General features: G+C 42.2%; 1 protein-coding gene across 3 annotated transcripts; it reads left to right on the plus strand.

Moving 5' to 3' along the window:
* Window positions 1-153: 153 nt before the first annotated feature.
* LOC148410929 (serine/threonine-protein kinase N1-like) lies at window positions 154-22149 on the plus strand. 3 transcript variants are annotated; one of them, XM_088437547.1, is made up of 22 exons: window positions 154-573; window positions 10807-11107; window positions 11366-11511; window positions 11607-11727; window positions 12312-12457; window positions 12534-12747; window positions 13388-13579; window positions 13887-13996; window positions 14584-14727; window positions 14845-14920; window positions 15392-15533; window positions 15759-15834; window positions 16632-16723; window positions 18084-18156; window positions 18434-18525; window positions 18636-18812; window positions 19418-19480; window positions 19563-19639; window positions 19717-19859; window positions 20429-20536; window positions 21092-21172; window positions 21268-22149. In XM_088437547.1, exons 1-22 carry the CDS (start codon window positions 553-555, stop codon window positions 21469-21471), a joined length of 2799 nt encoding a protein of 932 aa, XP_088293673.1. In that variant the 5' UTR covers window positions 154-552; the 3' UTR covers window positions 21472-22149. The 3 variants fall into 3 exon arrangements, with proteins under 3 accessions (XP_088293673.1, XP_088293672.1, XP_088293671.1); XM_088437546.1 differs by lacking the exon at window positions 154-573 and adding an exon at window positions 8753-8953 and having other exon boundaries at window positions 16635-16723; XM_088437545.1 differs by lacking the exon at window positions 154-573 and adding an exon at window positions 8754-8953.
* The last annotated feature ends 131 nt before the right edge of the window (window positions 22150-22280 follow it).

A 22280-nucleotide genomic window follows, 5' to 3' on the forward strand; every position in this document is an offset into this window, starting at 1 on the left:
TGGTTCGGTTTTTCATTATTGGTACAAATCTGATCCCATTTGAGGCTACTTTGCAGTTCAAAACGTCCACCATCGGCGCTATATTATTTTGAAAGTTCAAACCGGAAGCGCTATCTTTCTTTTCCCCTCTTGAAGCGGTTCGACGCCTGTTCCGCCCTCTGCTGAGCCGCGGCTGTCAGTGTTCAACTGTAGCGGCGACATGGCACCGGGTGTCCACGTGAAGTGGAGCGGAGCGTGGCGGTGACCCCGGTGGACGACTCCGCGCGTGTCCCACCTCCGGAGGATGTGCGGACGGCCGCTTGGGCAGCCGTCGATCACACCACAGCAGGAGACGCTGCACTGCGCGATGCGGCTCAGGGTGCAACGAGGAGGCGACTGGCTCCTTTCTCCTCTACGCTCAGAGCATCTTCTGACCGGGTTCATGGTGACACTTCCACCGAGCGTTTCTTTTGGACATCCGATGTTTGGCCGCTTTCTAGTCGCAACCGGGAAGTGCATCATGATCTGAAATTTAAAGTCGAGCAGGCGCTAATAGGAGTCACCTGGAAGCACATGATGGCCAACGAGCTGCAAGTAAGTTCAACACTTACGTCTGCCGTGTATGCATGCACGACAATTTAGCGGTAATGTTTTCGTCTAAAAACGCGAGAATGATTATGGCGATGATGGAAATCGGGGATTAGTTTTGAAAGTGGTTGAAAAGCATGACATTTGCATAGCTAAACAACAAAACGTATTGTGGCGGGTGGTCATCGTGCAGGTCTGAGAAAGTTTGCTTTTTGGTCATGGCTGGCAATGGCTTCTCATTGCAAGAATGAAAAAAAATCAATCAGGACTTTCAGGGGGTCATTTGGCTGAGAAAATTCAATTCCCTGAATAATACTCTAGTAGATTTAAATGAATGCCATAGATATTTATATATAGCGGCTCTGTGGTGCGGTGGTTAGCACGTCTCACACGAGTTCGATTCCAGCTGGCACTGGCCTTACTGTGTGGAGTTTGCATGCTCTCCCCAAGCCTGCTTGGGTTCTCTCCGGGCACTCTGGCTTCCTCCCGCCCTCCAAAAACATGCATGGCAGGTGTATTAGGTATACTAAATTGTCCTTGAATGTAATTGGATGCATTTGTCTCTGTGTGTCCTGCAATTTGGTGGCACTTTTTGCATTTTTTTTAAACAAATCATGACTTTAGCTTGTGTGTGAAATAACGGCATCCACGTTAATTTCTTGCACAACTTGCATTGCTTGCAAATATATTTACTTTGTTTTGAATGACAGATACATGACATACCTTATTAACAAATTTAACTGTATACAGGGCCATAATCAGCCATTTTAATTAGTCAGACGATTAATCTTCTTTGGGGTGCAGCACGGTTTTAGGGAGGTTTGAATCTGCGCTTGTGCGCCACATTAGTGCAAAATTTCCAGCTGTCTACTCTTCATCCTCGTCATGTGCGACCAAATCATTCGGTGCCTTCAGATATTCTTCGACGAGTGCGCCCGCGCATTCTCTCGTCGGTGAGCAGAAGCTTATCCTTGTGAAGACTTTCAATATATTATTGTAATGTATTCAGCCAATGAGTGGTACATTGTTAAGATTTTCTGCACTGCAACGGAAGCTTTTCGGCCCACTCTAATATATTCAGTGTTACTGTCATGGTGACTGCGGAGCGCCCGGCGACGATCAGCGAGTGACGGCAGATGGAGATGCATTGATTGAGGTCTCTTGAACCCTGTCGCATCAGGCTTCGTTCACTGTGACCCCCCCCATAATATTTTGGAGTCCTTTAATACTGTAATTCTCCAAATACAGGATGCACACTTCATTTTAGGATTAAAATTCTGTTTTTTTTTTATGTTATCGTGTATGGGGCGCACCAGCAGTTTGGTGACAATGTAAAAAGTATAGCAAACCAGAATAAATATCATCTTTGTAAATTCTTTGCACGATTATGGCCAAAATAATTATCACGATTATTTTGGTCAATATTGAAATCACAATTACTAATCATGATTATTCATCATGTTTGGTCAAAGACGTCTATTTATTGCCCTGTTTTTTAAACAGGCAGTATATAAACAAGGCCTCAAGGCTTGATACTTAGAAATAATAATGATAAACTAAAATAAATAAAGTAAATAATCATTTAAAGAAATGGCAATAGCACTTCCTTAGACCCAAGCACATTATTTACTTTTGAACAAATTTTAATCAATTAGCAGGTAAAATGTCATTTTCGGTCATTTCAAACAGGCTTTATTCCAATTTTTAATCAGATTTTTCAAAATGGGTTTCAATTGACAGCTAGCACTGTAAATATTAGCAATCAGGTGAAAAACACAACGCCATTTCACACTTGTAAATAATATATTAGGGTGAGAAAAGCAGAGGCTTTTGTCATTCAAACGTGGGAAGCATTGCCTCCTGGTGGTTGGGTGACAAAATGCTTGATTAGACTTGTAATTAAAAAAAAAGTGCTTGACTTTTTAAAAGTTAATATCGCAAAGAATAAGCTTAATTAATCGTGGCAGCCAATATTGCGATCACGGTTAAAATTTGATTCGGCAGATCTTTCATCTGCTTTTATTTAATTTTTTTTTTTAGGCTGCCAGGCCTGTAGAGCCCACTCAATAATTTGCCCGTTCTTTGCTTCCTTCGACTTCACGTTAATTCTCACACACTGACAGCATAAGTGCGGCGAGACCGTTTCCTCCGTTTTATTTGCTGGCAGTCTGTTTATCTTTTCGGCCCTCCTGCTTCAGATGACTTCAGGGGTGTAAATCAAGCCTCGCGGCGAGGACACGAGCGCTGCGCCAAGCTGATAATGGTAGCATTCGTTTTGGGGAAGCTACGCGGTCTGCAGCCTTACTCATGAATAGTTTATTTCTTTCGGGGTTTAAAGTGTACGAGCGCGGCGGAGGAGCCTGTGCCGCTGCTGCCTGTTTCCTGGGTGGAGAGGAGCAGCCAAATGACTTTTGTATTGATCATCAGGCGGAATGGAGGCGGCTTCTTCCATTTTCTTTAATGACCTTGGAAGACTTCGCAGAGGGCCCCTCATAGAACTCAGCTGATTGTCTCCCATGTGTTGCGATACACTTGAATCAGACTCGCGTCCGCATCTGCTACAAGTAGATAATGAGGACGAGGACTTGAGCGCGTCATTAGGCTCCTAGGTGTGAAACGTTCATCTCATTCGACCGTCATCTACACAATACAATTCCAAAGTATGCAAAGCTGTCATTTTGATTCAAAAGTTCGATTCACTGACGAGCAGTCATAAACGGGATATAAAAAGCATTCCAGGTTGAGGTGCTCCTTCACAGTAAACAGTCGTTTTTGACATGTCTGTGTGCGCGGTTTACACACATCAGCCTGCGAGGTGATTCGAAGCAGGTAGATGTTAAAAGATGTCCACGTTAAGAACATTTGTAGGACCGAATGTTACAATATTACTAGGATGTTGCAGAAAAGAATTACTGTATGTGTGTATATATATATATATATATATATATATATATATATATATATATATATATATATATATATAAAATCCACTTCCTAGTTTTGTCATAGTTCCAGCATTAAGGAGATTTTGATTTTGCACCGAGTCAGCCAAGTAAACAACAACTTTTCATTTATTACTTACAAGGTTTTACTGTAGAAAAAAAAGTGGTGAAAATGTGTGTGTTTAGGAGCGCACAATTGGACATTCGATGACAGTCACTCACGGGAGGAACTTTTGTCATGAATACTATGTTCCATAAAGGGGGCGTGGCAGCCACACGGTGAGCAGCACGGCACCCAATTGGAAGTTTTACTTCCTGGTTAGAAGTGTCAGTCCCATAAAATACATATTTAATAAGAAATTAAATCAATTGTGTGCCAAATGTAATATACATGCACTTTTGTTGTGGAAAATGTAAAATGTGAGTTCGGTCTTTGATGAATTGTGCACACAATGGTGTATTTTAAACCCAGTGGAATGGACCTGGGTCAAAAAGAAACATACTCAATTTGGATCAGAGCCTGGCTATAAATGAACCCTGTTGGACACTTCTAGCCTGTAAGATGTGTGTCGCGACCTCGTCGGAATGCGCAAAGGCACTGACTGGCGTGACCATAGTAAGTGGAAGCCATCCATGAGAGTAACCAAGGATGAGTGGCCCGGTTGTGCTTGCACCTGATGCATTTGAGATGAGTTCTCTCACCATTGACCTATACCGGGGTCATGCGATAGTCTGTTTGTTGATCTGCAATAGCGGTGTCGGGTTGAAGGAGACCTCAGACCTCAGGCGCAATCCTTGACAGTGGCCTTCCTGTCTTGTTCCTATTACCTTTTGGCAAGGGTCAGACCCCTTTAGTTGCGGTGGAGCACAACTGCACGCTTGCGTTTGAAAACGTTACCTAAACTGCCCCCCATTGTTGTCACGTACCTTTTTTTCAAACAGTAGCGCAATTAAAAGCAACCGAGTGCCATTGTGTTGTTTTTAATGTACCTGCAAACAAAGCATAGGAAACTTTGAGAGTGGTAACTGAAGGAGGGTAAATGGCGTTCTATGAATAGGATCCAGTGACGGCACAGGGAAAGTCCAGATAGAGGAAGTTCTACGGATGGGGTTTCAAATGTTCGTCCCGCGGGCCGCGTACGAGGAGGCCTGCAAGCCGATTCCGTGAAGCCTTGAAAAAGGGATGAATAAGACCTAAGCCGTTAGTCCACCGTTGTCAGCCGCAACTCATGCTAGCGCTCGGTAACAACTGACTCAGTCCTCCTCCGCAGACTTCCTCGTGCCAAACGAACGTTACAATTTGCAAAAATTCTTACTTTTACAAGCCTTGCGAAGATCAGCGCTGCAACTTACACACCGGTTGACTTGCTCGTGCCAACGTTACCGTTCACATTTAGCTCCGTCGTCTTCTGCTCAGGGCAGGTAAAATCCTTCCGTCGTCCTGAAGGAATTCCCAATCTGCCAGAGTCGCCATCTGGACCATTACCAAACATTCAGCTCTGGTCCCTGTTCTATTAAAAACAGTCAGTCTTTCTTTTGAAATTTACTTTATTTACAGCTCGCTGTTAGCGTATAGCGCCAGTGTAGTTGACATGGCATGACTTCTTCTTCGTGAGTTTATTTCTTTTATTTCTTTGCAGTTGACTGCATGCCTTGCAAAGAATTTGTACAATCATAGATTTCGATTGGAATATTTTTCTTCCTCTAGATATTTGTCTTACATTGTATTTAATTGTTTATTTATTATGTGTTATATACAAATTATGTATTTCTTTTGACTGTATATATATATATATATATATATATATATATATATATCAGTCTCCTTTTCATTATTTTTTTAGTTTGTAAATATTTTCAGCAAACTGTTAACGTTCGTGCATGTGTTTTTTGTCCTTTGCCATCTCACATCTGCTGTGCTATCGTAATCGACACTTAAGAGGGATAATCGTCTACATTATAAAATGGGCCTCTCATCCCCCGCAACCCCTCGTCAAGCATCATTTTTAATCTGCTTGCCATGCCCATCAGCATCATGTCTGCATCAGCAGCGCAGTAGAGTTCGAATCTGTGTGTAGGCGGCCTATGTCATCCATAGGTGACTTGGAAACATTGCAATTAAAGTATCCCATCTGCCTTAAATTCAGATGATCCGAGTTACAATAGAGCAAATAACAAAGTAGGCAAAAAAAACATTCAGAGGGCAATAAGGGCAGTAAAAATGGAATAGATTAACATTCTGAACATATGATGGAGTGGACGAAACTATATACATATGAGGACAATAGTCCAAAATAATATGTAGTTAGCAGCTTTCCTGCACTGTGCAGGATTTTTTAGGTGCGTGTTTGCATGCGGTAAAGTGACTGGTGATGAGGCAGATTATTGCGTGAGGGATTCGTGGGTAGAAGCTGTTACCTAGACTCGCAGTCCTGGCCTTCAGTCTCCAGTCGCACCCTGCCTGATGGCAGCAGTTCAAACAGGTTGTGCTGTGGGTAAGTATTGTCCCTGAACCCTAGTATGATGAATTTCCTGTAGTGAGAGGAAGGCTGCTCCGCTGACATACAAAATACAAATACCATACAAACTAATTTCAAACTTTTTTAGTTTGCACATTTTTTCTCAAACTTGTATTCCATGCATGACAGAAGCAGGTTAAGCACGTGCACCACCGAAGCTTTCCCAAAGAGGATTTTTCGTGGGCTTAGCCAGCCTAAACAGAGGAACTGTTTGTTGTAGCTAAGTTCACAATGCACAAAACCGAGAGCACAAACATAAGCATTTACTGAAGTCTTTTGAGAAGATCGACTTCTGCACAAAGATGCCATTCATTTTGCTGTGATCCTCGCCAGCTGTGGAGTGTACCGCGCGCTCACACACACACAAACACGCACGCACGAAGAAAGATGTGCATCATTCAAACACTTAGACGCAGTTTCTCACTCCGTATTCCTGCTCTCATTTAACAAACGCATGAGATGTACTGGACGATATAGCGCAGATCATTTAACCTTGTTAATAATGGGAGATGGAGCAACCAACATCATTTCCTGGGTGATATGAGGGATTTTAGGGATTACCAGGCAACACGTACGGTCCAAGGTACACTGTGTAAGCCGTTAACTTATTCATAGCGGACCAGAGAGCAAATAATAATTCCAGTTTGGTGTGTGTTATTGTTCTACATGTCCTTATGACCTTGCTCATTATTATGTTGTTTAACTTGTATATATTCTCCCATAAAAACTATACCAAGTGTGTTTAAGTTGCAAAATAGGTGTGATTCATTGATAATGGAGGCTGTCTCTAAATCACTGCCTCGCAAGTGTTTTAAAGACCCCACCCCCACTCGCTCCGGTGACTATAAATAGGATCATTATCTTTAAAATTGCATACCTTTTTAACTTTAAAAAGGTACATGTTACAAGTTATTCTGAAAACAACAAAAAAGGGCATCAAAGTGTGCAGTTTGATGCCCAAAAACAAATGTTGACTCAATAAGTAATGATAGATGTAATTTGATCTGGAATATTAACTCTTTCAGTGACGATTGTTTTTGTTGTTTTTTGTTTTTTTTAGCAATTTTGAGGAGAAAATATTGCGTGCTATGTCTGTGTACACATAGATTGGGTTCAGACTGTTTGAAAATAGGTAATACAGCATAGGTGTAATCGCTAATATTTTTTTTGGTTTAGTGGCATCTGAAATATTTCAACAGTTTTTCCTTTCATTGAAAACATGAACAAAAACAATGAAAATGTGTTTTAGGTGTCAAAATAACAGTTTGCATGCATATATATAACTACACTACTACAGAGTGTTATCTATCCATTCATTAAAAACAAAAAAAGTTGTAGTCTTGTCACTGAAAAATTTGACATAACGTGTTGCCACGCACAAGGTCATTCATGTATAAAGGCACTTAAAATTGTCAAAGTAATATGAAAGTGATGATGTCTAAAAGGAAGATGAATTTAAAGGGTGAAGAGGTTGAGGTGCTGCTACTATGTATCAAAAGGCACACTGCGGTTTTGTTTGGAGAATGAGCGCTGAGAAATAACTTGGCCCACAATCGCAAATTACCAATGGAGAGAAAGTAAAGTCAGATGAAGGTAAGCAACCCTGATGGTAAAATACGTAATCGTAGCTACGCAATACGTTCTCTGTGAAGGAAAACTGTAAAGAGCTGCTTTTTAGTTTGAAAACTGAAAATTATTAACATCTTTCCATATTTGATGAAATGTTATGGACTAAACCAGTAACTAGAAGTGTTCTGATGTGTCACTTCTGATACAATACCAATATTGCAGCCTAAAATACTGTTTTGTTTTGTTTTTGTTTTAAAGGAACTGCTAGAAGAAACTTGTTCTAGTGAAACAATTCATAGTAGACAAAATCTGACCCATTTAGTCCAAAGCGGACTCTGGAATGTACGGCTTGTGTGTGTCACGTAAGTGTGTGTGTGTGCCTCTTTGGTTTTTGCACCATGGCAAGAACCAAATCCCTAGTTTTCCTGTATTTGTGGAGATATGTGGAAAAAAATGGGATATTGATCACCCCTACTTAAAAAAAAAGAACAAACAAACATCTAAATTGCGATAATTTGGTAACTGCTTCACAGTTAAGGGACCTGAGTTCCATTCCAGCTTGCTCTCCTGTGTGGAGTTTGCATGTTCTCCCCAAGCCTGCGTAGGTTCTCTCCGGTCTTCCTCTCACACTCCAAAAACATGCATGTTCTTCTTTTTACTACTTTTTTTTTTCTAACTATTGACGTCCGCAGCAAAAACTGCTGAAATGTCAAGTCCTTTTTTTGTAGAAGGTCAGCAGAAAGGGTTTGCCCTTTTTACCCTTTGTGGCTTTCTCAGTGGATCCCACAGCTCTGCTCTATGTGACTGAAATAGTATGTCATATCACTTCTAAACGCAGCAGCAAGAAAAATGAGATTTTTCTTGGTGGTATGTATATTTAGGGATGCAGAGATTTGGAACAATTGGTTCAATATGACCACAATTGATCAAACAATACTGCCTCTCTGCTTTGGGTAGTAACAGGAAGCTGGGTGGCTGTGAGCTATTCCACTTGCACAACCACCAGCGCTTGCATATACTGTATGTGTGTGTGTGTTATTTGTGTGTACAAGATGCATGACGCCTCCATGAGCAGAACAGGAAGCAGCGAGGTCTACACTCTTCTCTCTCCTCCTCTCCGCCCCGTTGACTTGCTTTAGTCGACTTTTGAGTGTCAATCCATTCTGGATTTTGAGAAGATAGGTTTTATTTGCGTACGTTGCCACTGTGTGTGCCGGGCGGAGGAAGGACTGCCGAGAGGTGTGCGAATAAATCCGGGGGCCAAACATGGCAAGTGAGGATGCAATAGAGGACTTTATGAGGGATCAACCTGCAGATGAACCCGCGCAAAGTGAGCAGAGTGACACAGAGCAGTCGGTAGGCAACTTTTCAGATCAAATCAACATGGCCGCCTTGCTGTCCCTCTAACATTAAACAGGGCCCTTCTGTTTTTCCTCTGCTTCCTCATTCACGCGTAGAAACCCGAATCGCATTTATTTCTGTTCTGCCGGTCATTGATATTTCGGTCCTGATGTCGGAGCCGTCTCTCACTTGGGCGTCTTTGTTGTAAAACAGAGATGAAGTTGTATTGTGTCGAACGGGAGTGCGTCAAATTGGCACTTCCTGTCTTTCATGGTGTGTCACCACCGAGCTCCCTCCTGGGACTAGCAACATGGTACATTGTCCTTGATATTAGATATCCCTCTACAATACACCGTAGCTACAGCAAATCACATTTCTTGGCAGCGTTCAATTTGGAACACAGAAATTTGTAACACAAACCCAGGTGATCCACGTCATCATCAAAGAACTTGATTATTTGGCCACTAAATATTCGGCAGCAACCTCTTTGTGGAAAATCAACAGTTTGTAATGAAGAAGCGTGCAATTTGCTATATTTATTTTGTAAACTACGGCTGAAAAGTAGCATATATACTTGTCAAATTGATTGTGTTTGACTCCATTTTTTTTTGGTTTCCGTAAGCATCTGCAATGAGGTCCCTGGAAAATTTGCATTCCAAAAAGGGGTCCAAAAAGTTTGAGAACCCATGTATTAAAACATTCTTTGAAAATAATCTGGCTGCTCAAGATATCCTATGCGGGCTTTCGAGCGCTGCTAGCTAATGGCAAATTTATGCAAGATGCTGTGATGCTAGCAACAGGCGCCTTACAATCAAACTACGCTAGGCGGAAAGTGTTTTAGAAAAAAGTTCCAGCGCTGACATGTTTATTTTGATCAGGCGTTTTGGGCGAAATCCCCATTGTTTGGCGTGTTAGGTATATGGAAAACAAAACATAAAAGAATCTGTGTCAGAAACTAATTGCTTATGCCACACAGTTCAGAGCCTCTGAATATTGCAGCTGGATTTTGGTTTTAAATACGTTGCATATCCGCAGCCCCAACCGGCTTGTCACTGGATGCACACAGATGCGTAAGACGTTGTAATCAGATCTACTAAGCTGGACGGGTGGCCAGTTGCATGACGTTGTGAGTAGCCCTGAGCCCCCCAACCGTGGTGCTTTTACACGAGGGGAGGAAACGTAACCACTAAGGGGGTTCAAGGGTGTCATATGAAGGCTCCGGGTTATTATCAAGTATGCATCTTTGATATATTCTTATGAAAAATATGCTGCTCGACTGAAAATGTGAACGCTGCAGCCTTTGGGCCAAGCAGAAGCAGATGAGACCCTGATTAAAATCTGTATTCCTGCTGTTCTAATCTGCTGTAATCATGTTAGTGTAGATCATAGGAGCGCTGATGTTGGCACTCAGCTGTTTACGCACTTAAAGTAAATGGTAAATGGGCTCCATTTATGTAGCACCCTGCTACTTTCAAGGTACTCAAAGAGCTTTTAACAATGTTGCCTCATAATACCTCACCCTTCATAAACAGAGGTGGTTAGAGTAGCAAAAAAAAGACTTCAAGTAAGAGTACTGTTACTTTGGAACGGTGCTTGTCAAATAGGAGGGACCCAAGGGAAAATACTTTGTTTTTGGGGAATAAAATACGACAAATGTCTTTCCGATGTTTTAAAAATCAGCTCAGCACTTGTTTCAAGGATTTTTTATTTTTTTTTTCGTCCGAAAATGCCTTGCGCTGGTTGTGGGTGTATTTGGCAGGAAAACATATCACAGAGGGCACTTGCAACTTCAAAAATTTTCCAAAACCTGCCTCCAATTTATATAATACAATAAGAAATGACTTCTTCTTTTTTTCTCCCAACGTCAGACTGATCCAGGCGGGCTGTCAGTGCTGCAGCAACTCGGCCTGGACCAGAACTCCGACCTCTCGGACTCCGGCGTGCAGCAACGCCTGGATGAGTACCGCGAGAGGATCCGCAGGGAGATCCGCAAAGAGCTGAAAATCAAGGAAGGAGCGGAGAATCTACGCCGAGCCACCACCGACAAGAGAAACGCCCAACAGGTGGACTCGCAGCTCCGCAGTTCCAAACGCAAGCTCGAGTGTCTCCAAGCTCAGCTGCAGGAGCTTGATGCGCTCATTGTGGTTAAAAGCCACAATGAGAACGAAGGTACGATTTCTGTTTGGAAAAATAACCAATAAATTTCACTAGCACACTCTGCTATTTAGCCTATATACATTGTGACTTTGAAATTAGATTTATTGGTAGTTATTTCAACAAACGGAACCGAATTTGTAACATTTTTTGAAATACTATATATTTAACAGTAGTAAATGGTCAACTGTAAAATATTCAACGCTTATGACCTGCTCGACTACTACGGTATGTGAGACGATCCGTCTTTAACCCGCCGACCTCCTTTTACAGATGACGTTACGTCCCCGGGCTCGGTCAGTCGACCGTCTGCCAACCAGCACCGCATCGCTGCGCTGGAGCGCCAGCTAAACATTGAATTGAAGGTCAAACAAGGTGCAGAAAACATGATTCCCATTTACGCCAACGGAGCTACCAAGGTATTCGTCCGTTCGCACTCAAATGGACTCCGCTGTGCTTATTGCGGTCTTCCCGAAGGATTTCTAATGACATGATCTCACCTCGTTTTTCGCAGGACAAGAAACTTCTCCAGACGGCTCAGCAGATGCTGCAGGACAGCAAGACGAAGATCGACATCATCCGCATGCAGATCCGAAAGGCCATGCAGGCCACAGAGCAATCCGAGGACAGCCAATGTACGTACCTATCGGGATGCGCTTTTTCATCCTTTCATCCACCTTCCACACTGCATATTTTATGATGCCGGCAGTGATGGATCAATTCTTGCTTTAGAACCTCACAGTGCCCGGCCAAACGCACTCACACGCACTGTGCACGCATTGATGTACACATTGTCCATTACGGCCCTCTAGCTCCTGGTTAGTCTTATTGATGTTCCTGCATCCCCTTGATATTGGCCAACAACTAAGAGCTAGGCCTTATTTAGCAGAAGGTTAGAGATAAAGAAGGTTGGGTCAGATGGACATTGGAAGTGAGGAAGTAAGGGAGGCTGAGTCATAGGCAATACTTCAAAAGATGAAACGGTGTTCCTGCTCTGTCAGAAATGTGTTTTTTTTTTCCTCAATTTTAAGTCTTCACTGACCTTAAGAAGCATGTTCCTGCAATGTTCTTGCAATCTGGAGAAAACTAACATAAAAATGCAACCCCTACACAGAAAGCTAGAATCAAGGTTCGAACCTTCTCCTGAAGAACTTCGATGTATGTCCTTAATGCAAAGTCTTTTACGTTGTTCATCATGTTAAAGGCCACCCTGTCCTAGGTAAACCTGACTTGTGCGGGGTGGAACTGCGCGTCGAGGAGCTGTGGCATCATTACCGCGTAGAGCACGCCATGGCGGAAGGCGCAAAAAACATGCTGCGGCTGCTCGGTGCGCGGAAGGTCCAAGATAAAAAGGCCATGGCGGAGGTCAGGGAGTTGAATTTGTTTCCGAAATAACATCGGCGCATTTGCAGTAAAGCGTTGCTCTGTGTGACCCCCCCAGGCGCAATGTGGCCTGAGTGAGTCATCCCAGCGTCTGGACCTCCTCAGGTGCTCTTTGGAGCAGCGGCTACAGGAGCTCCCAGAAGATCACCCCAAGGCGTGTCTGATCAAAGAAGAGCTGGCCTTGGCTTCCTCCTCCGCTTTCAGCATCCGGCAAAGCACGCCCTACGTTCACAACCAGTACAGCACCCTGAGTAAACCGTCACCCCTCACAGGTAGACACACCAAGGCACCGATTCCAAGTCGCAATGAGCACAATCAAACGAGCGCAAAGCAATTAGGGATGAAAAGCAAAGACTTCAAACTCTGAGTTACAGTAGACCCCCGGTTACGACATCCCTGCAACATTTTTGTCCCCTCTTTACGCCATTTCTTTCACCTTACGACACAATCCAACATGGCCGTCGGTGTACGTGCGTGACCTCCATGTTGGATTTGTCCGCACTCAAATTCTATCAAGAAATACGAAGAAAGCTAAACTAGCCTAGGCTAGGCTACCCGCACTAGGAAATATGGCCATAACAACCTCGTCACGTCACTCAAAAGTAAATAAATGCTTTCTATATTTTTTATCTATGATGTTATTTAATTATATAATTGTATATTATATACGCGTGGCACTTACTATACTATTTTGATCCCAATTTTTAATATGTGTATACAATTTTGATGTTTTTATCTGGGGTTTTACACGCTTTAGCTAATTAACATAGTTTTGGATTGCCCGCCATACGGCGAATTCACCTTGCGATCCAATCGTTGACCAAAAATCCTAATCAAATTATGAGAGCACATAATTCCCACCCCTACTCCTACATTCTCATATCAAGCGTCCAATGTTTATTTTCTGTGCAGGGACTCTTCAGGTTCATCTTCTGGGCTGTGTCGGACTGCTCGAGGTGGTTCCAGGCAGAAGCAGAGGGACTCCCGTGGTTCTTCCCTCTTACTCCCCGGGAGATGGACGCTCCTTCAAACTGAGTGGCCTCTATAGCCGCAGCACCAGTAGCATGAGCCTAAAGATCCCTGGCAAGAACGATGAGCTGTCTTGTACGTAATTTATCGAAAATAAACAATTTGAAGGAAAGAAAATCAGAATATTTTTGTCATTTTCCAAAAAACAAGAGACTTGACATTAAAAAAACAACATTCCGAATTCCTAATCGTTGTCTGCTATACAAAAGCCGTACTTTGCTGGTACACATCCATTTTTATTAAGTTCCACCTTTACTCACAATTTTTCAGTCTAACGTGACAAAGACAAGCGTGGCAAAGTCAAGGTTATTTATAACATTCATAAATAATAACCCTTGTTCAGATGAAGAAAACAATGCATCTGTTTGTGTGCATATTAAAGTGGAAGTGAGTGCAGTGCTGAAGCTGGAGAACACCGTCGTGGGTCAGACGGCTTGGAGAGCATTTGGAGATCAGACGTGGGACCAAAGCTTCACTGTGGAGCTGGAGAGGGTGAGGATGCATCAGGCCATTGCAGTCACTTCGAATCAGTCAAAAACAAAACATCTTTTGACTATGTACAGCACCTCCAGTGTGCTCTCCGTTGTGACAAGACACAATCAATTATTTGTTATGTTTGGGGAGTATTGTTGGTTTTTGTTTTTTCTGATGGTTTTGGTGTTCTGTTTCATGTCTTTGGTTTCAGTTTGTGTTGTTCCTAATTGTTCATGTTTCTGGTCCTCTTGTCAGTGTCCTGTTAATGTGATTGTGTCCCTGTCCTAGTCGACCTGCTTCACTCTAGTCTACCAATCAGCTCCCTGCTCCAATTGTGTCTTACCTAGGTGTTCCTTGTTGGTTCGTCAGTCTTGAGTATATTTAGTTTTCTGTTTCCATACATTTGAACTGGACTGGCGGTGAATGAGTTAATAGAATTCAGGTTTCAATCCCTACGTGTTTTTAGTGGATACCAGGATTAAGTCAAACAAAGCCGTCAAGAGGAATTTCTTTGACGTATGCGCTATTTACAGCATATTTCAGCCTGTATTCTTATAGATGACGCAATTCGCATTTATCGTACCTCTTGTTTTCCTTTGGCTTAGTCCAGGGAGTTGGAGATAGCTGTGTACTGGAGAGATTTCCGCTCCCTGTGCGCTCTGAAGTACCTGAAGCTGGAGGAGTTTTTGGACAACCAAAGACACAGAGTCAAGCTCGAACTTGAACCACAGGGGCTGCTGCTGGCAGAGGTTGTAACCCACAAAAAGCACAAGTGAAAAAAATCAGCAGTTTTGCGAAATTGTCGAAAGGATTACTCATTTATGAAGCTTTCATGGCTAAAGCCTAACCTAAAATGTCTGTTTCAGGTCACCTTTTTCAACCCCGTCATAGAGAGAGGACGAAGGCTCCAGAGACAAAAAAATGTCTTTTCTAAACAGCACGGTATGCATCATTATTCTTGCGTGAGATGATGCACTGTATATTTATTACAAACTGGCAAGGGGGCTGTCACATGGGATGAGGATCTTCGGAAGCTTTTTTTTTAAGACCCATACTAGTTTGGGGTTTCCCTCTGCGTATTCAACAGTATATAACATTTTTTTACACGATGACCAAAATTAGTGAACAAAAAGGCCGTTTTCTATGCAGATGATGTTTGGCTGATTTATCAAACTTATGCAGTATAGTGGACACACTCAATTTTAGATTTTTATCCCTTATTTGACAATTTTCAGCCCTAAAACTCAACACTTTGTGACGTTGATGTCAGTTAATCTGAGAAGTAAATTTTTACTTGTTAGGTCAAACTGAATCACGGGTTCCGCTCAGGTTAATACTAGTCGCAGTTTTTCCATTTGGGTAGTTTTAACTAAAGTGCCGTATGTCTTTTGTAATTTTATTGTTGGTCTCCAGGTAAAGCATTCCTGCGCGCCCGCCAGATGAACGTGGACATCAGCACGTGGGTTCGGCTGTTGCGGAACGCCATCCCAAGTGGCAGCAATCCACCTGCGTACACGGCCGGGTTTTCAAGCAGCACGCTCCCGCACAACGCCGGGTAAGCCCAGGAAAACGGCTTCAAAAATATCTTACGTTGTTTGTCATTTGGCGTTGATGTCACTCAGTGGTGACTAAGTCCGATGTAAAAGTAAAACTTGTTTAGCATCCGTTACAGAGTGTTTAGGATTTGCTTTGAAATGATGAATGCAGCAATTTGCATTCAAAATAACCTGTTTAGATTCATATGAGAAACCTTCAAGTTTGTCATTTGTTGTGTTTGTAGAGAAATCGCTATAGAAAAGCTAACCCTGGACACGGATTCTCCCCCCAAAGCCGACACCCAAGACTTGACCGCAGCGGTGAGTGAGCAGGAGTCAAAGAGGAAATAAACTGTCTTAACACTTACCATTTCATTTCTCTCGGATCTGAAGCATTTGACTCGGCGGTCACAGATTTGCCGGCGAGAACGGAAATTTGGGATTAATTAGAGAAAGGACAATGGCCAAATCTGAACTTGAACAGTTTGAATGAGACTAAATTGGATAGAGGAGTTTTAATTTGAGGGAGGTCAAATGCATGACAGTTTCCTGGTGTATGTTAAAACTCATACCTGTTTTGTTGACATATGTTAAATCATTCAATCTGTATTCCTCCGTCACACTTTAAAAAAAAAAGGACATTTTGCAGCCGCAAACAGTATTTAAACAAGACCAGGTCACAGATGGCATATTCATCAGCGGTTGAAGCATTAAGGGATTAATTACAGTGTTTTTAGCGCTCTAATTAGCATTGAGGAGGGAGGAGCCAGCAGCCAGCATGTTAGCATGCAAGTGACTTGGCTAATACCTGCTGCAGATGTTGCATCAGGGATGCAGCCGCTTTTAAATTCTTCACCTTTGACAAAAAGTAATATGCATCAGTTTCGACATATTTAATTATTGTAACTGATGCTTGTGATTGATTCTTCTTTTTTGTCTTCCCACACAGCATAGAAGGAGAAAGTCATGTCTAGCGTTCATTTTAAGCTGTCGCAGATAAGCATAGTTTGGAGACCCGTGTTGTAAAAGCATTGTGCCCTACGCGTCATTAATTTTCCGTCGACTTAGTCGTGTATTTTAACTGTCTTCCTGTTGTCTCCTCTTTTTGTGGCTCGCAGCAGCAGACGGCAGTCATCGAGCCCCCTTCAATGCCGGATGTTCCTGTTCCTGCCCCCCTGACCAGATCACAGTCTCGGGGTTCTTTGCGCAGGTGCCAAAATACACACCAATGTGTACACGCAAATCCTGTGTGCGTCCTGTTGCAATATGGCCAACACTGCTTGATGCCACAACTCACCCCTGCACACAATATGTTTCTTGGTTGAGTCCCTTTTTGTCCTTTTATTTTGAATTTAACCTATGAGTGCCTGGGGATTTTTCACTAGCCTGGCTTTATTATCACTCGACTTGGGCTGACTTTGAAAGGATCGTAACATCGTCAAATATAAATATGTGTTTACTGCCAACCCCTCAGAATGTCCAGTGCCATCAGACCTATCCATACATACATAATTTGGGGGGAGGGGGGTAGAGAACAAAAATGTATGGACAAAAATTGTAAAAATCTGAGAATAGCAAAAATAACTTTGCTGTGTATTCCTGAAACTATGAAATAATTATGAAATAGGATATCATAATTACAGTATCATGCATTTTGAAGACTTGCATCATGCGAGTTCAGGCTAAACCAATCACGGAAGTCATTGAAAGGCTTGTAAATGTCATAAGTTGGCTGCTCGTGCCACCCGGTGGTTTTGGGGTGTCAACACAAAAATTTCTATCGCGCCGCATTTACGAGATGCCGTCGAAAGGATTCATGCAAAAATCGAATGCATGATAAATGCATGCATAAATGCATGATAAATCATCGGGCTTTCATTAAGTCCAAAATGGACAATATTTCCAATTTTAAATGGCAGTAAACGAGCCCGACATGGGCTAAATTTGACCCCTCTAGGGTGTACCTCGCGACCTCCCGTTTGCAAGCGTTTAGAAGGGACGGCAGCGTGGCATATTGAAAGTCGTGTGTTGACAATATTTTAGCCTCCTAGTGTTTTTTTTTTGTTTGTATGATTTTTCTTTGATATCGCTCATCAAAGAGCCCAAATTGGGTCAACATTTCCCCAAGGGATTAATCAGGTCATCATTCTGTGAATTATAATGTGTGTTGTCTGTCAATTAATATTGTTACAGAAAACACAGATTGACCCTTTCAAAAAAAAACAACACAACCGTGATGTCATTAAGGTCCATAGATCGAGCAATACATCAGTTTGCCATACACTTATCATTCACTTTCACCGCAGTCAAATTATTTGTATAATGCTTGGGAAAGATCTTCCTTGTTCTGCCATGGTAAATGTGAAGCTTCTTTTTTTTTCTATAATTTTGAAATTGTGGACATTGCAAATTACTCAACTCCATTTAGCAGTTTGAATGAACAAATGATGAATGAGAAAACAATCACAGTCCATTTTTTATGGCTATTAATGAAGTATGACAGCACATGTAGAACGCACTACATATAATTTTGTGTGTGTGTGTGTGTGTGTGTGTAATCTCTCTCTCAGACCAAGCAGAGGCCCTGTATGCTTGCAGGATTTCAAGCTGATGGCAGTGCTGGGCAGGGGACACTTTGGCAAGGTATTAACATGCCGTCATTCATTTGATGATTGACACTCTCAAGCTCTCTGCAAAACTGTCACTCTTATTTTTTTTAACACATGATAATGCTTAAAAGCTGCATATTTGAAATAGCAGAAGCAAAAGCATGAAATCTTGGAATGTGCTGCCCCTTTGTGGTAAAATCCATGACATCACGCGGCGCTATAATATAATATAAAGCCGGCGGTCATTTTAGCTGATCGTTTGGTAATTGCCTTTGAAATTCCATCACGAAAGACGCCGCTGTGCTTTCCAGGTGTTGTTGTCAGAATACAAGCGGACAGGTGGCCTGTACGCCATTAAAGCACTGAAGAAAGGAGACATCGTCACGCGGGACGAAGTGGAAAGGTAGCGCCTTTGCTCACGACCTTATGATGACCCCTGAACTGCGATGTAACACCCGTGGCGTGTTCACTCTCGCCTCTCTCCCGCCCATCTATCTGCTGGTCTCGCTTCAGTCTGATGTGCGAGAAGCGGATCTTTGAAACCGTCAACGGCTCCCACCACCCTTTCCTGGTCAACCTGTTTGCGTGTTTCCAGACGCCAGAACACGTGTGTTTCGTCATGGAGTACACCGCGGGAGGGGATCTCATGATGCACATACACACGGACGTCTTTTCAGAGCCGCGCGCCGTGTGAGTTCCATTCCGTCGGAGCCTCGCGGCGCCATTTTGTTCTTAAAAGCTGGTGTCCCAACGACGTACGTAAAATGAAAATGCAAAGCCAGCGTGTAAAATAGTTTAAAAAAGTGAATAAGACAAAAGAAACCTGTCAAAATAAGAAAAGAACAAGAATGGACTCTGAAGACATGTAAACCAAAAAAGTGTTGAATAGAAATCGAACAAGACAATAGTAGGCAGTAAATCGCTTTTTTGTGTCAAGTAAAATTTGGAGTTTTACTCATGCTGCAACATCAAATATTTTCGGTATAAACAATGAGACTCAATAATGCGAATCATCTAGCCAGCAGGGGCGTAGCCAGAAATTTTTTAGTGGGGTGGCTAGGGTGGCATGCAATAAAACGATTGGATGATATACATGTAAATATGCAGTTAATATAAACCAGTAGGTGTCAAGGATTATAAGAATAAAAATAGCAACATTTTAGGGTCACCGAGAGGAAGAGAAAGAATACGAGATGACTTTAAAAAGTCATCGCACCCAAATTTTGGGGTAAAAAAAGTTTGCAAATTGACCCCTGTGTTGGTTGAAATCTGCCTTTGTTCACAATGTCTGCCAGGTTCTACTCTGCTTGTGTGGTCTTGGGTCTGCAGTTTCTTCATGACCATAAAATTGTTTATCGGTGAGTCTTGATCTTCACAAAACAACTCCATGTGTTTCTTTGATGCACATTTTCAGTTTGTTCTTTTTTTTTCACTTCTCAGAGATCTGAAGTTGGACAACCTGCTGCTTGATGTAGAAGGTTATGTCAAAATAGCAGACTTTGGTCTCTGTAAAGAAGGTGAACCATCTCCTACACATTGCAATGTTTTGGTTTTTTTTTTCATACCTGACGAGTTGTTTTTTGACCCTCCAAAGGCATGGGTTATGGGGACAGGACCAGCACATTTTGCGGGACCCCTGAATTTCTTGCCCCAGAAGTTCTGACAGACACCTCATACACACGAGCAGTCGACTGGTGGGGCCTCGGAGTGCTCGTCTATGAGATGTTGGTCGGAGAGGTGAGATATAGTGTCAAGTGTTACCGGAAAAGAAAACCTCTAGAGGGCCGGTATATTTAGCATTTTAACTCATCTTTCAAGGCCAACAGAATATCCATGTAAATATGGGTGGTCATGAAAAGTTTGACTTCCATTCCTTACTTTGAATTACATGTAGGTAATACCTATGTTGTATTTGTAGAAACACTGCCATCCAATGGTCACAGTTGTCACTGCAGTGCTCAATTGGCTTATATTAGGCAATCATTAGTCAGGCGTGTCAACTACCCTCCGTACAAAAAGTAGAATGTTGTTATTTAATACAGTCATTCCTATTTTAAAAGACGAGAATTCTCGTCCGTGGCACTGAAAGAGTTATACTCACTCTCGTGTTCAAGTATTCTGTGTTCCAACCTATAGTTAATTTTAAAATGGAGTACCGTACACCATATTCTCTTGCGTGGCCAAAAATTCTGTTCATTTTTAGGTTTCTATGTACGATATTTCAAAGGAGATGTCAGCTAGCAGAGAATGCTGTTCTAAAAAACTATTCAAGAAAAAGCAATCACATCTTTTTTTTTTTTTTTTAGTCTCCCTTCCCGGGCGATGATGAAGAGGAGGTTTTCGACAGCATTGTGAATGATGAAGTACGCTACCCGCGCTTCCTCTCGACCGAGGCCATTGCCATTATGAGACGGGTGAGATTTGAGCCAGCAGCTTCTCATAACTCCTTGGAAGAATTTAAATGAAAATGCTGTGATTTTTATGCTATATCAGGGCTGTCATTTGTTAAACACTTGCATTTTCATAATAACTAATTATAATAATTTCATAATAACATTTTCATAATAACTAATATATATATATATATATATATATAATTTTTTTTTGTGTGTGTGTGTGATGTTCGATACCACTATTCAATGCTTGATCCATGAGTACTCACCGATACCAAGTACCCGATACCACTAGTACTTTTGATCCGTAAAATGAATATCATATCATCCATCCATTTTCCAAAAAAACAGATATTTTGAAAGAATAATCTTTGGATTATATCTGATGAAAGGGAGAACAGTCCCTTTGCAATAAAGAATTTCCAAATAAAAAAAAATCCCCAAAGAATTCACAAAAAATTTGAGAAAATGCTGGTAAGTAATGGTAGGTAGGATATGGAAAAACAAGGCTACAGATACAGTTTGGTTCTATACCTTCATATAATGTATTATAGTGAAATTTTTCTATATTGCAAGCTGTTGAGAAGAAATCCCGAGAGGCGTCTGGGCTCCGGAGAAAAAGATGCAGATGATGTAAAAAAACAGCCTTTCTTCAGGGTGAGTTTGACCTACAATTTCAACCCTCCAGCAAATATAAAATGTTATTTTACAATGAGATCCTCTGGCGACACCAACATGAATTTGCGATTTAGGATATGGACTGGGAGGCTCTCCTTCATCGGAAAGTCCCGCCCCCTTTCGTCCCGTCCATCGCAGGAAAAGAGGACGTCAGCAACTTTGATGTGGAGTTCACAGCCGAGGCTCCGACCCTCACGCCGCCGCGCGAGCGACGCACCCTCTCTCGAAAGGAACAGGACTATTTTAAGGATTTTGACTATGTATCTGACCTCTGCTAGGGTTTATGGAGTAGCGGGCGGCCACTGCCAGCGTTGGGATGGCTGCCCGCAAGAACTGGCGGGATGAACAGCCGGCTTGGACCAGTGTGTGCGCGTGCGTGTGTTTGAGACAAGGATATCAGCCTGCGTGCGATCGCGTGTCTCGCACATCTGCGGTGTTACTGGCCTGATCTTTTAGACAATCCGGAGGGGCTTTTAGAGAAAGTGGAGATGATTGGAAATAATCCAGATTATGTAGCAATTGAGTTGACTGCTCCTGCTGTGTATTACTGTCTGGAGTCAATGTCAAATGGACGTAATTGTCGGCAAAGTGCTCAACGAGCCAAAAAAAAAAAAAGTACCAGTCAGAAGTTGATTGTAAACTCTTAGTCTCTCGTCTTGTTTTTGTCTCTGTTGTGTGCTCCTGCTAAGTGTGGCTCTGACAGTGGGTCAGTCATTGAATGCACCGTGTCAGCGTCAATCGTGCGTTAACTTCAAAACGAACACTTGGGGGCGCCAAAGAAAACGTTTGCTGACTATCGAGTCAAATTCTGTTTTTGTTCATTGTGTCAGGAAGAACTCTTTAATAAAATAAAAGATGACACATTTGTAATAGTATGGAATGTTTTTTGTTGTATTCTGCAGTGAAAAAGGTTGTGTCAACAATGTTTTAGTTTAATTAAATGACTTCCACATTGACATCATTCTGTTTGTTCATAAAGGATGTAAAAGAATGTCAACATTACTTATTACTCAAGATTTTGCTTGGAAATACGGTCAATTAGAATGGATGCCCCCCCCCCCCCCCCCCCCCCCAACACACACTATTG

This window comes from Hippichthys cyanospilos, chromosome 16, assembly GCF_059441005.1.
Source record: "Hippichthys cyanospilos isolate Australia breed blue-spotted pipefish chromosome 16, RoL_Hcya_1.0, whole genome shotgun sequence".
In the NCBI taxonomy this organism is placed as follows: domain Eukaryota; kingdom Metazoa; phylum Chordata; class Actinopteri; order Syngnathiformes; family Syngnathidae; genus Hippichthys; species Hippichthys cyanospilos.

Excerpts from the sequence above, each read along its gene's own strand:
- LOC148410929 (XM_088437545.1), top strand. The coding sequence starts at position 8,864 with ATGGCAAGTGAGGATGCAATAGAGGACTTTATGAGGGATCAACCTGCA. Across the intron at positions 14,728-14,844 it reads AGGGGCTGCTGCTGGCAGAG|GTCACCTTTTTCAACCCCGT; the intron begins GTTGTAACCCAC and ends TGTCTGTTTCAG. Across the intron at positions 20,537-21,091 it reads CCATTGCCATTATGAGACGG|CTGTTGAGAAGAAATCCCGA; the intron begins GTGAGATTTGAG and ends CTATATTGCAAG.